Source organism: Pelophylax lessonae (assembly GCF_965119305.1).
Source record: "Pelophylax lessonae genome assembly, chromosome: 3".
In the NCBI taxonomy this organism is placed as follows: domain Eukaryota; kingdom Metazoa; phylum Chordata; class Amphibia; order Anura; family Ranidae; genus Pelophylax; species Pelophylax lessonae.
This window is the reverse complement of record NC_138770.1, coordinates 350,685,155-350,701,227: the sequence shown is the minus strand read 5'-3', so window position 1 is coordinate 350,701,227 and position 16,073 is coordinate 350,685,155. Positions and strand designations below refer to the sequence as shown.

At 36.8% G+C, this 16,073-nt stretch overlaps 1 protein-coding gene across 1 annotated transcript in view; it reads left to right on the top strand.

The window, feature by feature from the left end:
* Positions 1-14,713, top strand: part of COL12A1 (collagen type XII alpha 1 chain) — a 237,203-nt gene extending 222,490 nt beyond the window's left edge. The window contains exons 60-65 of the mRNA XM_082249431.1: positions 2,850-2,885; positions 3,005-3,071; positions 5,247-5,435; positions 5,653-5,730; positions 10,974-11,144; positions 13,953-14,713. Coding sequence (XP_082105557.1) covers positions 2,850-2,885; positions 3,005-3,071; positions 5,247-5,435; positions 5,653-5,730; positions 10,974-11,144; positions 13,953-14,122 — 711 coding nt within the window. The 3' untranslated portion in view covers positions 14,123-14,713. The remainder of the gene's footprint in view (positions 1-2,849; positions 2,886-3,004; positions 3,072-5,246; positions 5,436-5,652; positions 5,731-10,973; positions 11,145-13,952) is intronic.
* The last annotated feature ends 1,360 nt before the right edge of the window (positions 14,714-16,073 follow it).

Sequence of the window (16,073 nt, the reverse complement as noted above, 5' to 3'; positions counted from 1 at the left end):
TTTGGTTAGACTTTGGTTAGTATTACTAGCTTGCATGTATTCTCCATACAATTCAATCATATGCTAAAGTACTGTACATTGGGTAGTACTGATTAAGCTGATTATATTGAAAATATGAATGTAGAATTTTAGAAAACTAAGCGATCATGTTGCTTAGGCAATTTGGAACTCCAGCTAATCAATCTATTACATTAACATATTTGGCTGGAGTTTACATGTGGATGTTTTATTAAATTGCGACCATACTATGGATGTTTTCTACTATTGAATTGCTTTTTCCACAATTAAGACTAATGTGGAGACACATCTGTGCACATTGCTCAAATACACTGTTAAGTTATTTGGTGTTCAATGCTTTCATGTGCACCCTTAATGGGTCAAATCTACCTGTGACAGCCACCAAGCAATAGCTAAAGACAATCTAAGGTATAGGCCAAAAAAGTTAACAGTTTCATGGTGACATTTTAAAAAGAGAATTACTGAACCCCCAAATATCTTTTTGGAAAAAGAAACATTCAATTGTGTGTGTAAGATGAAGCCATTGTTCTTGAGAAACTGAGAACTTTGATGTTCTCTACTGGTTTCAATCATTTTATTTTAAACGACTTGCTAATACTAGCATGACAGGATAAAAGGGCAAAGTCAAATTAATAAGGGTGGCTTACAGATGTTTTTATGTTTTAGTTTAAAAGGTTGATTATACAACATTTATAAAATGTTGAAAAGCCATACTGAAATAATTGCTAAATTAATGCTGATGAAAACATTTTTATTTATTTAATTTTTATTGCATTTCTCAAAATATGCAACATCTGTGATGAGGAGCAATTATGAAACCTGCTTGGTTTAAAAAAATGCATATTTTTTACATAGTGTGCACCAATGCTTGAAGCTAGTTTTCCACCTTTTTCAGCTGGCTGTAATCAGTACAGGCAGTTTTCTTTTTGTTGGCTAGTTCAAGACAAGACACTTCTGACAGACAGTTTTCCTTATACTAGAGGCTGACAAGCACACAGGGAGACTGTCTCACTTAGGTGACAATAACAGCTTTCATCCATTCCCGCTCAGATGTAGGTAACTGGCACAGCTGTCTACTGCAGAGGATGGTCTCAGGACTAAGTGCTGGGGCATTCAGTGGAAGTCCAAGGACCAGTGGCCTAAATGCCAAAGCCCAATAATTTTACTGGCCAAATGTTAAGTGTAAACCTTACATTTTTTAGAGATCTTTCAAATGAGAAATCTGTACTATTATTTTTAAACAAATTACACTAAGAATTATTTGTAGTACTTCACCAAAAGACTGAGGTATGGATTTTAAGTTAGTCAATGCAAGAAGGAACACTGAAACTGTGGTTTGCAGATGTATCCTACACTGAAGGCTTTGTAGCAAGACAATAATTAAAGCAGTATTAAACTGTAAACAAAACCAAAAACAAACAAAAAATAATTAAAATGGTCCCCCTGCAAAATTATGGCATATTGTGGTAGTAAAGCACTGCATACTGGTACATTATGACAGGCTTACCTTAGAAACTGAGCCCTCCAGAGCTGAGCTGTAATCGTTCCCAGCACTTCCATCTTTGCCCAGTCTTCTTTCCGGGTCCATGCTCTTCGGCTGCTTGAATGGCAGGGCCACGATGACATTACTCCTGTGCATGTGCACGTGAGTCACTATCATGTCACAGCACCCTCTGAAATTACAGCACACTTAGTGTTTCATGAATGCAGAGAGTATTATGCATGTGCAAGTAGTGTCATTAGCTGGAGCCAATGTTAATATCCGCTAAACAGCACAATTCCGGCTATTTCTTAGGTACCTACAGATAAGACATACTATGAAAATACCTGTAGGGCAAAGTTAAAAATGTGACTTCACTACCACTTTAAATTGCATGTCTACAAATGGCACACATGTTGTATACAGGGGGTTAAAGTATATGTGAACCCTTTCCTTTTAAACAACCCAATCCGTTTAAAATACAGTAGAAATGCAAATCAAAAATGTTTACATAGTAGCAGTTGAACCATTAATCTTAAACTGGCCCAGCACTATGCCACTATGTATGACATGAATTGCTGCTTGAAAGCTATAGGATTAGAAGTTGAGTATCCCCTATGTCACCAGTATTATGCATAGTCTCACACAGTGTATGGAGTCTAAGGTCTTTGCCTTAACTAGGGAAACCACAGGGACATTATATTACTTTCTGGCTTCAAGGCAAGTGCAGGATATTTGGTTGCAGGGCTTTTAACACCAAAAACAAATACAAACTTTACCAAGCCCTTAGGTCCCCAGCTACTATCTATCACCTGCATCATGTCACACATAATCTCTTCTTCCCCCAAATGTTAATACCCTACCCTCTAACACTAAAATCTAACAACTAACCATAGAAGTGTAACTCCCTTTCTTCCAACATAACAATGAACATGATCCCTAACCTAACACGAACTCTAACTATAACCCTTACCCTAACACTTAACCTCTGATCCTAAGCCTAACAAAAGGATTAACAATTAAGGTCCAAAATGGTGTTTAAGAGAAGACAACAGGGGTAAGAGAACAATCTGGACAAGTTTCCATTTATGGATACCAAATTGGACTCAAACACTTTATATGTTTGATCAGTACTAATATTTCCTGCTTTCTGTGAAACAACTCAAACTGCTTTTACGATGTGTTTTTTAAATGTATTACAGATAATTCAGTTGTATACGGTCTTAGAATACAGACTTTACAGTTATAAGAAATATTACATATAAATAATACATGGTAGTTTTCTAAAATGTTATGATTTGTGACTACCTTTATAGCTGACATAAAGTAATATATGATCCTTCTTTTATAGGGCTCACCAGGGGCAAAGGGAGATAAGGGTGACAGGGTAAGTTAAGGAAATCATTGTAGATTTTATTGAAGTTGTGTATATTCTTACCTATGCCTACAGAGCTAAAGTATATATTCTGGTAATGATTTGGTCTACAACATGTATTTTTCCATTAGGGAGATGTTGCTTCTCAGAATATGATGAGAGCAGTGGCAAGACAAGTTTGCGAACAAATGATAAACAGTAAGTGGAAAAACACTCTTGCTTTTGTAATATAATTGTGTGAAAAGTACACTTAAATTGAATACTGCATATAGAGCAAAGAAATACATGCAAATACTTATATTAGCAATATGTTAGATAGCATTAACAAAAAGGATGAGCTCTCAATTCTTTAATATGTATTGACTTTCCATCAATCAATCCTCTAATACACTTATATTCTGCATTTGCAGTTATTATTGGTTTTTGGTGAATTTACATCAAGCATGTGAACAAATAAATATATCTTAAAACACTGGTTTGTGCTCTTCTACTAGAGAAGCAAAAAAAAAAAAAAAAAACCGAATGAGTCTGCAGTAGCAATGCAAGTAATATTAAATGTATGCTGCACAAAGCTAAATATGCCATTCCCATGCCAGGAATTGAGTAACGCCTGGCATTCATGAACAGCAATCACAAATGTCTCCCTTTGGCGCTTGTGTGTTAGTACCTAACATGTTAGTGCTTTACTAGATCAAAGATTACTACTGACAACTATGCTATTGTATATACATGCTGTAAATGTGCTTTTTTTAAGCACTGCTAGTATTGTGACCTTACTTTTACTTCCTTTGCATCCCCTACATTACTGCCTCAAAGTACACTTACAATATTGCACAGTGTGGTAAGTTGAAAAGTTCAGGATACTCTACAGCAGAGTTTTGTGGGAAGTCACAGGACAAACATAAAGAGACATCATTGTCTTTCTTGCCTAGCTCTACTTCCTTTGAAGGAAATTACAATCCATTGTCCCTGCGTCAGTCAAACTTGCACTACAGACCCACTTTTGAAAAAAAACGTAACTTCTAATTTTTTGAATCATTGGAAGAAACTGGAAACTAGCTTGATAGAGGGCATTAGGTTTTGTTCACAGCAAGGACCAATGTGTTTTATCGTATGACATCTACAATATGTATAATTTATGGGATAATTAAAAACATGAGGATGCCTGTATAATGAAGTTTCCCAGCGTAAAACTTTTGAAAAGACTTGAAATAAAGAGATGTGAACTTAAGGAAAACATGTAGATTTATCTACACATTGAGGTTATTTATGTTAGCCCTTTGTGTAGTCTAAATGAATAAGAATATGACATTGTTAAAGAAAAAAACATATTTGTATTCCTAAGGTTAGATTGTTGAATATATAAAGACTATACATATTTCTATAACAGAGAGCTATTAGTGTTTCATATTTAAAAGAAAAAAAAATACCCACTTTGGTGCATGAAGTAGAATTTATAGAAATTGGAGAGCTTTAATTTTTCTAAGCACTTTTTAAAATAGGAAATCCTATTATTTGCAAAGAAGCTCTTGTTGTTGGCAACCATTCTGTCTTTTTACACAGATGTGTCCCAAGCAGGTATTATTCATTTAAACTGTTAAACTGTTAAACAACATATGAGACACAGCATACATGGCATAGATAGATATAAACACTTAAGAAAAAAAAAAACACTTCACTGAACAAAACTACCAGTGCACCTTTTTATACAAGCCTTTTCATAGTTAGCCAGGGCTAGCAAAAGTTAAAATTGTGCAAGCTGTATTCCCTCTTGTGAGCTTTATACTTCTACAATATAAAGGAAATACCTTCACTTAGAAACCTAAATTGTTTCAGTAGTGGGAAATTGTAAGTTCATTATGTTACAATGACCTCAGTGCTTCCGTGGTTACCCCTGTTTCACATGCTTTTTACATTACTTTCTACATGATATGTTTGATACAAGAGGATAGAAGGGAAGTGTTTTTTGTATACTATAGAATGTCAGCATTACTGGTTAATGATTGCCTTCCAGCGCTACTGCAGACCATTCAGTGCCAAAAAAACTCTGAATTGAATGGAAGTTTAAGACAGATAAGCATTTGGCCCACCCAGCTTGCCAATTTTCCCTCTGAGTAAAATCCCAGACTGTACCACGCATATTTAAAATGTTTTGTTACCACTTATGCTTGGAGGTTGTTCCACTTACATGCTTTTATTCCATATATAAAACATTTACAATCATAAAACATACTGACATCTGATCTTTAACATCTAAACCACTTTACCAACTGCTCATCGAGTTTTAACTGGACTATTTAAATTACACCCATGTGTAGAGGTATGCTAATAATTTACCTTCCCGTGATATATATATATATTCTGTTTTCCTAGGTCAAATGAGCAGATTTAGCCAAATGTTGAACCAGATTCCAAATGACTATTATTCCAATCGCAATCAACCTGGACCTCCAGGTCCGCCTGGTCCTCCAGGCAGTTCTGGTATGAGAGGTGAACCTGGACCTGCAGGAAGATCTGGATTCCCAGGAACACCTGGTGCTCAAGGACCACCTGGAGAAAGAGGTAATACCAAGAGGTGTTATACAGTATTAATAGAAAAGACCAAATTATTTAGAATCTAATAAAAAGCAAATAAAATACTATCCTCTAAAATTGGTTTTACATTATGTACATTTGTATGGACAGTGGTTTGTCACATATTGAAAGTATTTGTGAAAGTGTTTGTCACCAAATGTAGTATCATGTACTATAAAATAATACCATGTTGCATTTACCCTAGGAATACCAGGAGAAAAAGGGGAAAGAGGTAATTCTGGAATTGGATCTCAAGGACCCAGAGGTCTCCCTGGACCACCAGGTCAGTACAAAAATGATCTGTTTACTCTAAAGGTACCAAATTGTTATTGCATGTGATCTTAGTAAGAAAATTGTTATTTTATTTGCACAAATAGCAAGGTCTGCTGGTTTTACTAGAATCTGGCACTTGTTAGCTCCTGTCGAGTTTTGAAGCTGAAAATAGGTTGAAAAAAAATATCATGTTGATAAAAGACTTGAAGCCCTTTCTAAGGCCTTATTTTCTTAGCAGGCCTCACTTTGTAGCAGATTATTGCCATCTGCCAGACCCTAGGGATAGGGATCACTAAAATGTCTAGGGATCCATGATTTATCTTTACTAATCCTATGGTTCTCTGGAAACTGTAACTTGTAGCCCTGCACTACTGTTTTGATGAGCTTACTGATAGCATATGCCTAATTTCTAGAATTGATCTCTCCCTTTGGCTCAAATTTCCCCAGTCCTCTGAGCCCAAGTCCAAACCTGGGACCCAGTCACACAGCAAGTCTTGGACTTCAAAAACTTCAAAGCTTGTGAACAGGTCATTCTTGCAATGAGGGGACACTTCCACAATTGCAATCACCTGATCTATAAGTATCTCAGGTGCCTGCCTACAGTGTAGAGTTTAAAGTTCTCCCTCTGCCCTGCTTCTTGTTGTCAACTCTGCAAACAACCCAGCAAAGACTAGCAGATCTCCCTGACACCTTGAAACAGGTATGGGTCACTTTCTGAGGGAGTCATTGCCATTGTTTGGGAACAAGAAAAGTGTCAGGGTTTCTACTCAAACCTGTTAACTGTCCCCAAAGCAAAAGGGGGCATTCCCACCTTTCTGGACTTAAAGGCTCTCAATGTCTTCAAGTGAAAAAAAAGTCAGCATGGACTCATTTAGATCAATCATTGCTTCTATTCATCTGGGGGAACTTCTGGCCTGTGTGGATATCAAGAATTTCTACTTGAGTATCATCATCTTTCCAGTGCATCAATGTCTTCCTGCATTGTGCGGTGAACACTTAACACTGCAAATTTGTTGCCCTTCCCTTCAGTCTGTCCACTGCACCTTGGGTCATCACCGTGGTTCTAGCTCCTGTACTAGCTGTGCTTCATTAACAGGGTATCCACATAATGGGATACCTGAATGACCTTCCCTTAAGTGAACAGTTGCCAAAGCCTTCGCTACCAATTTCCCCTCAAACTCAGACTCTACAGTGGTTCGGTTGAGTTCTGAACTATCAAAAATCAAGGCTGGAACCAATCACTTGAGTATCAAGGTCTGCTTCTAGGTATGGCCCAGTCCAGGTTTCTTCTACTGCAAGACATACTCTTGAATCTCCACTCTAAGATTCAAACTCTGCAGTCAAAGAGCCAACAAGTCCTTTGTTTTTTCTTACGGGTTCTGGACCTAATGGTTTCACCGATTGAGGCAACTCTATATGGCCTATTCCACTTCAGACTGTTGCAACATAACATTCTGGCTGTGTGCAACAAGAAGGCCAAGAAGGCACGGTATCTGGAGCGTCATATGCATCTGACACCCAGGGTTAGGATATCCCTGACCTGGTGGCTCATGGATCTTGCCCTGGAGTTGGGGGAATCCTTCCTTTAAACCCAACAGGTTGTGAAGAAGTCCTAGACATCATTTTGGTGCAGGAGATGCTAGAAGGACGCTCACCTCCCAATCAACATACTGAAACTCAGACCAATTCTGTTATTTCCTTTACCACTGCACCCCTCAACCTCAGGGTCATTCAACCCAGATTCAGTTGTACAGTACCCCTGTGGTGGCATATGCCAGTCGTCAGTGAGCAACCAGAGGTCTTATGGGTAAAAGAGAGAATGGATGGATTCTGGCTTGGGCAAAACCTTCTTGTTTCAGATCTGTCTGCTGTGCACACTCCTGGTTTGGAAAACTTGCAGGTGGAGTTTTTTCAGTTGTCAGTGCCATAAAGAGTGGCCTCTTCACCTGCAAGTGTTTAAGATGTTTGTCTCATGGACCTCCTGGCTTGCAGATTCTACAAAAAACTGAGTATAATTTATTTTCTAGGTCCAGGAATACTCTAGCCATAGCAGGGTATGCCCTGCTGATTGTCATCACACTGAACCGGTCGAGGCAGATGTGGTATTTGGATCTCATCAGAATTCCAATGGACTCTATTTGGATTCTCCCAGATTGCCAAAATCTTCTGTCCCAAAGACCAGTTTACCACTCTGTTTCAGAGTTTCTGTTTTTAATGACATGGTTGTTGAAGCCCAGGTCCTAAAGATAGGGGGCAATCCAATTCCATTATGCCCATGCTTCTAAAGTTCTCCTCTCGCAAGTGCCACATTGCACCTAAAGGCTTACTTTGCATTGTGTGATGGAAGGAATTTCAATCCCAGGAGATACTCCATGGGAAGAATACTGGCCTTTCTCCAGTCTGGTCTTGATCAACATTTAACTTTGAGAAGCATCAAAGGTCAGATCTTGGCACTTGTAATTCTTTTCCAAAGACCCATTGTCTCCCATTCCCTAGTAAAATCCCTTGTACAAGGTGTCACTTACATAGTTCCCCCCTGTATGTCCACCTGTGATTCCTGTGGGGACCTTGGCCTTGTTCTTTTGGTTCTTCAGAAACCCTTTTTTTAAACCATGAGAGAATTTCCTCCATCTACTCTCATTTACAAGGTCCCTTTATTTGTTGTCATCAACTTTTTGAGGCAGATTTCTAAGTTAGTGGCCTTGTCTTTAAGGCTGACATCCCAGAACTGGTCCAGGCTCTGAAAAGATCTCGACCATTTTGTCGATATCTGCTCAGTCATGACTCTCTGCTCAGAGTGGAGGGAAGGACGGAGCAATCAGCGATGTTTGATCACTCAGTTCTCACTATAGAGACGGTGGTGACACCTAGGTGAGTATAGATTTTTTTCTTCTTTTTTAATCCTGAACTCCTCTTTTAAGGCCTAAGGCCTCTTTTCTCCATAAGGTAGTTTCTCTTTTCACCTTAACCCAGTGAACCAGGTACATCTAAAGGAGATATCCTTATGTTGTTTGGATGTGGTTCTAGGTGTTCAAATTTACTTTCCTATCTCCAAAGGACTGACTCCTTTTTCATCTTAAAACAAGAGAAAAACTGCGCTGGGGACAATCAATTCAATAAAAATATAAATATAAAAGTAAGGAATATATGTATAAAGAACACAAAGAGCAGCTGCACATATGTCAGGATATAAACATACACAATCAAAATAAAAGAAAAGAAAGGGTGCAGCGCTAGATAAAAAAACATACACAGATTACAAAGAATCTATAAGCAGTCTTGTTCGGTATAAATCAGCAAGTGTCCGTAATTCCAAGATGGCATTGCAGGATAAACATTTCACCACCACCAGATATTACCAAAAGTACTGACCCTTACCGTCAGGCTGATAAGACTGCACCAAATAAATAATGCCCACACTGGCTCCTCTACCTTGACCACAGGTCTCCGACAGTTCCCAGGAGGTGTAAAGTAACCACAGGTCTCCGACAATTCTCAGGAGATGTGAAGTGACAAATCGATCACCAGATCCTCAAGACCCTCACTCACATTTAGTCAAGATGGCATCAGCATATAGACAGTGTGGGATAGTCTGTTTCCTTCCAAGAAAATGGGCGCTGCGTCCTCTGGTGCAATGACATCACACGCTCCGTAGCCCGCCCGACGTGGTGTTTTGTCAGCAATGACGTCGTCAGGGGCGCCCCTGTGATATTTTGGTGATATCTGGTGGTGGTGAAATGTTTATCCTGCAATGCCATCTTGGAATCACGGACACTTGCTGATTTATCCCTAACAAGACTGCTTATAGATTCTTTTGAATCTTTGTATGGTTTTTTTATCTAGCGGTGCACCCTTTCTTTTCCTTTTTCATCTTACCTGAGAATTCCTGGAAGGAACAACGTGCCTCTCACTTTTTGCATTGGTAGATGGCCTAGGCAGATCATCAAACATCATTCAACCCTTTAGATTTAAAGCAGACCTTCATCCACTTTTTCTAGTTTATATAATATTGCTCTACCCCTCTCCTTTCACACTATTGCAAAATCCTTTTAATTTAAGAATATGGGGCAGGAGGAGTGCGGTGTGGGAGAAGAAGACCACACTGGATTTGCTAAGCTTATGAGTATGTTTATGCAGCATAGAAAGAAGAAAAAACTTTAGCGACATATTAACAATTTTTTTTGTGGGGGATGGTGAAGCTCTTGAAGGACAATTTTTAAAGACCGGTATTAAGAACATTAGGTGAGTCACATATTTTCCAAGTGTGTGAGGTGAGCTCTAAAATAGAATATTTAAAAAAGAAATTTGCTCTCTTTTCTGATTTTACTTTAATTTTAGGTGATAGGTCAATATTGTGAGGTTTTGTTAGGTGAAGATGCTTTGCTTTGCCACGTTCTAATCTTCTACTGCACTCATTAATATATGTTCCTTTTTTACATGGCCACCAATGTAATACTTTGCTTGATGAAGTCATCTGAACCAACTGTGCGTTACAAAATTAAATGTGGAACATTTAGTATGGAAGCAGATGTATAGTTTTACTTCTAAACTTGTATTTCTCGTTGTGCTTTTCAACTGTTACTGAATAACATACAACTTTACAAATAGTACTCTATTCTAGACAACCAGTCTCCTAATCTATTACTTGTTGTATTCCCTGATTATCTGCCAAAGTCTAGCAGGATAGCTTTCAGGCTGTTTCTGTATTTAATTTGTAGTTAAAACACAGTTTTTAATTACAAAATGTACAAGACGCTTGCAACAATTTTATCCTTACTTGATTCAAGATTTACATTTTTGCTAACCATAATAGTACTGGTTCCAAAAAAAACATTACTTCATCTGCCCATGGGCCACAGAGTAGCAAATTTGATGCACTAATACCTTTTAGTTAGACTGCTGTGTGCTTTAGTATGTGATAGTTTTCCTAGAGGTCATTATATTTTAGATGTGGAAATGAACCAAAGGAGTTATTTGATGTTTTTAAGTTGTCCCTGTCTTGCCAGATCTGATCCCGAGCAAAATAGACATTGTGTGGGTGCATTGAAAAATAAATATAGCCAAAGATTTCAACATGTTTTGGTTAATTTGGTGGTGTCTTCATTAACAACACATGCAGATGCTGACATTTTTTGCTCTAGCATTGTACAAGTATATGTCTAGACAATTTCAGTGCCAGATGAATTATAAGTTCTAGTTTAAAACAATAGAAAACAAACCTTACAGAATTTTGTATTTCTGTTTTAAAATCAGGGCCCCCAGGTGAATCCAGAACAGGACCACCAGGGTCTACTGGCTCTACGGGGCCTCCAGGACCTCCTGGCCGACCGGGCAACCAAGGAATTAGGGGTCCTGTTGGTCCATCTGGGTATTGTGATGCTTCACTATGTGCAAGTATTCCTTACAATGGCCAAGGATATCCAGGTATGTTATGAATTATATTGTCTTAATGGTTTGTGGAGGCTAACAAGATATAACACTTTTGCTAGTATGAATTCAATTCTTAAACAACTGATTGATGATTATAATCGTTCTGTTTTGTTTTTTTTTTTTTTATTTATTGCTTACTTTAATATATTTCCTGCTCCATATTAATTCACAAACAATGCAAGTAATAATTAATAGTGAGTGTATATTACTTTAGGAATTAAGGTATTCAATTTATTTGTTGGACATTTATCTTAAGCTAAACATATATTTGCTGTCTCTTTCATTTTAGAAAAATATATTGCTATATGTTGGCTATAAATTGTTTGATATGCTGCTTGGGCAAGGTACATAAACCTAAAGGCCTGTTAGAAGGAAACCTCTTGTGAAAGAAGTATCATGGCTGTCATTGCTGACCTACTTCTTGCATGGTGGTCTTCTTTTTAAAATGTCAGGTGCCTGGCTGTCTCTGGCTCCATTGTTTTCTGGCCCAGAAAAATCTTGCAGCAAGTTAAATTTCCATATTTTGTCTGGGTTAGTTGCTCAGAAACAGAGGACAAGCATTATAACCAAGTAATGTATATATTTTTTTAGAAATGGCAATTTCTAAAAAAAAACTCTTAAGGTAGGCGTTTCCTTCATGGTGGAAAGAGATCCTTTCCTTGTTTGTATATATGCTATATGATGTAGGCTTATTTATTATTTAAAAAAAAGGTCAAATGGGGCAACCTTTTAATCAATTATTTTAAATAAAATAATATTATTTTTAATATTTTATTTTGTCTCCTGTCACCGCAATTCTTACAAGCAACGCTTCCACACTTTATAATGAAACTTGCCTGCCCCTTCTCCCCCATTCCTACTTTTCATGTTTCAGATATTGTATTAAACACCATTTAATGCATTTCATCGCTACTCAAAACTTTTTCAGTGCATGTGTCACATATGCTGTTTTTGTACATCTCTTATCCCACCAACCACTCCTGACATAGACCAGCCCAAGGGACAATGGTCTGGTTTTCCCTATAGAAGTAAGTGTGACCACCTACCAAAAGAAAGATCAACGTGGAGACAGATACATTATAGTCTTTACATTCTGGTTGACAAGGTTGCATACCATTTGTGATGTTCCATTGCAACCTATTCAGATGTAAATACTATTATTTCACTATCCTTTCCTATTTGTGACTATGAAAAACCTAAAAATACACTATAAATGGCTCTCCTGTCTCTTGCCTATTTTTTTCAGAGAGCAACAAAAATACAACTATTAGCTACTGAGGCTGGCCAACATAGTTATGGGCAATAGTGTGGGGTGAGGGGCTTACCAGAAAGCTCCAACAGCAGTATTTTTATACACAAAGGAAGATATGTTACTGTGGAGTCAGCAGGTGAAGTCCAGCATAAGTGTACTAGTCTCCTTCTACCTTATTCCCTGGTTAGTGCACACCCCAAAACACCACCCTGTCTCCAAAAATGTGCAAGCAGAAGAGGAAAAAAAATGGCTGCAGAAAAGCATGTATTATTTATTTTTTTTGCTTTATATATGAATCCTTGAACTAAAGTCAGTACTGTATTTAGGTGGAAAACAATGTATTGTGCATCTCTTACTTTTAAACACTAACAACATATTTGACCTGTTACAGGTTCCGGCTAACACATTTTAGTCTCCAGTGCTGTTTGAATTGATGAAAATCGTGTTTCTGAGATGTTTGCGCACGTGCTTACTCTGAAATGATTTATTTGGGAAATTTCACCATGGATATAGCTAATGACTTGTATTGCCATCACAAAAAAGGGGACTATTTTCTATACTAACAACGGAATGGAAACCAGGACAGCGATGTCAGCTTACAAAGCCTGTTTGCATTTCTGTAGTGAAAAAAAAGTCATGTCAAGTATGAGAACAGAATACAGGGCCTCAGTTATATGAGAGGTCAATATAACTACTAACTGCTGTATCTGAAGTAGCCCTTCTAAATAGAGATTTAACATATGGAAATAGAAATGATTTATGTAAATAATAAACTAATTGTGGCTTGTAAATGATTTGTTTGACAACATATCCACTAAAATCAGTTAACATTGTTTTACATGATGCTAATACTTTAAAGCCTGCTGCTTGCTATCTGCTAGAATAACCATTGACCCTTCATCCTTTTGAAAGTTCTACGGTGCTACTGTCTCTCAGGCAAGACTGAAAAATGACATAACCTCTAAAGCATTTAACTTTCTATGTACCTGAACATTATAATATATAATGATGACCTAATGACAATGCCTCTAGCAATATGTATTACATTATTTATTGTTGCAGATTAGATTCAATCACAATCATTTACTTATAAATTATTTCAGCTAACATTCACCATGTTCCATGAAAAAAATATATTGAATTATACAATGTATAATCCAATACAAAATGCATTTTATTATACAGTGTGTAATTTTTCACTAAATTATCTGTCCCTAATTGATAATACACTGACTTCTAACTATCAAATAAGAAGAAGACATCAATAAGAAATGTATATAAACTGTGAAACACAGCAAAATCAAATGCATTTTATGTCTTGAGGTATCTTCAAGCTATATTTACCTAGCTTGCATAAACTTAATAATGTAGAACTAAACAGCTAGCTAATCTGATATCATATATAGGTATATCTATATATAGGTTTGTCAATATATATATAGAATGCCAATATATATGTACACATGTATGTAAATGTATCATACAATATGTCCATGGATTAGTATCATGAGATAATTATTTTGTTCAATCGAACAAATATTTTTAACCAGAACCTTATCAACCTGAAAGTGGACCAATTGAGCCTGACAGTCAACCCTACCTAGTCCAAATACCACCAGAAAGACCAGATGATGATGACTATGGACAGGACATGCAGCCAGACTATGCTGAACATATGCGATGGAGAAGATCCCTAAGAAAGAATGTAGTGAAATCATAACATTTTTTGTATTTAATACTCTATATGTGTCATTACTTAGTTACAACAGTCAAACAATGCACGGAGAGTAAGTGGATAGGCATGCTTTCCAATTTCCTTACAGGATACTGCAATCAAGAAATGCACTTGCCCATATGTACACATACCTTGTTTATGTTTATGTTGCGATTAGTAGATCTCACCGTAGAAAACAGTATGATGCTTCTTATCCCATGCGTGTCTAAATGCTTGTAAAATATGTTGTGCTTTTGCATTTTTCCAAATGTGTGAATAAAGATACAAAATTTTATAGAATGTTATATAGCAGAAATGTATGTCACATCCCTGCTTCATAGACCACGTTGCCAGTCCTAGAATGCCCAATTAACAAACCATTTTCTCTGTACAACATGTACCCTTCTACTCACACCTGCATTATACTTTGTAGGGAATATACTGCTTTTTGTACGCTGCCTCCTTTTAAGCATCCAGAAACCTTTCAACATAGGTAAACATAGTGCACCTGTTGGGTGCAGGTTTATATTGTAAACACATTAACAGTTACATGTATGCCAAATTGCAGTCAGTCCTGCAGAAAATGGAATTGCATGTTTGTGCTGTATATTTAGTATGGACAAATTTCAGAATATAGTGTTTCCTAGTTCTCAAAGCAGTTTAAAATAAACCTGCAAGACTATGAAAATAGATTTGCTGTCTGAAAAATTTTAACTGCAAATTGTGAATTTCACTGCCTTATATTTTTATTTATTTCTGAAACAAAAGAGGCGTTTTTTTCAATAAAACTACTGAAAACAAAAGTATTTGGTTTCATTGTGTTCTTTCAATAAGACAGCGTATTAGTGATGGTCATGTATTGCACTTATGTACAATGTGTACGCTTTATGAACCATATTCTTCAACCATTTATATATCATTCCAGTGTAATAAGAGAGGCCAATATCGAAGAAACCGTAAACAAAATAGGTAGAGCTAACACACATATTACAAGTGCATTGTTTATTACAGTACATGTTAATGTTACAATTTACAATTGTAAATTATACTATATACTTAAAATTTAACTCCTGACAAATAGCCAAATACCCATTATAAAAACATAAATGATCACCATTTTTCCTGCTGGACGGTTTGTACTTCTGTACAGTCAATCTTACCAAAACCATTAAGGTATTTCCTAGTTCAGCAAATTCAGCTTCCTATGTCATGTCTCCAACTCCAGCATGTCCAATGGACAATACATCAGCATTCCCACCTCTGTCCAGTCATTAGAATAGCAATCCAGGAGGCACAAAATGAGTGCACTCACAATGTTGCTTGAGCAAGATTACAAATTGGATGGCAGGCAGAACAGTACACATGTATTCACCTGTTTGCTAGGAATTGCATGTTAATTGTATAAAAATTACATACATACTGAATTAATATGTTTTTAATTAGAGTTGGGCATTAAAAAGGCACACAATGTCACAGAGATGTGTGAGATATCCAACCTTCTTAAAATGATCAAATGACACATACTGGTATGAATTACCTTCTTAAATATAAAATATATATATTATTGATAAGGGAGCAAGTATTTTTAATGATAAGCCTTCATTACTTTAAGAGAAAACACTGAATATTTGGGTGCTAGGAGAAATTAGGATTGTTTATCCACCAATCATTAGTGCACACTTCCTAAAGCTTTTTGAAGGTATCCACTTGCATTAGATATTTATCTTCTGATACTGCTGTGACTGCCAGATAATACCTTAGCAGACACCATTGACATACTTCTTACAAGGAAAAGACTATCAGCAGGATTGAGGTCATTGAGTTTAGTTACCGTTTTCCTGGAATATAGGTGTCAAGGTGTTAAGAAGGTTTACTTATAAAAGTGATTACAGAGAAGTATTTTTCACCAACAATATCCAATGAGATGCAGAGGAAAAAAGGATAATTAAAGTGAACA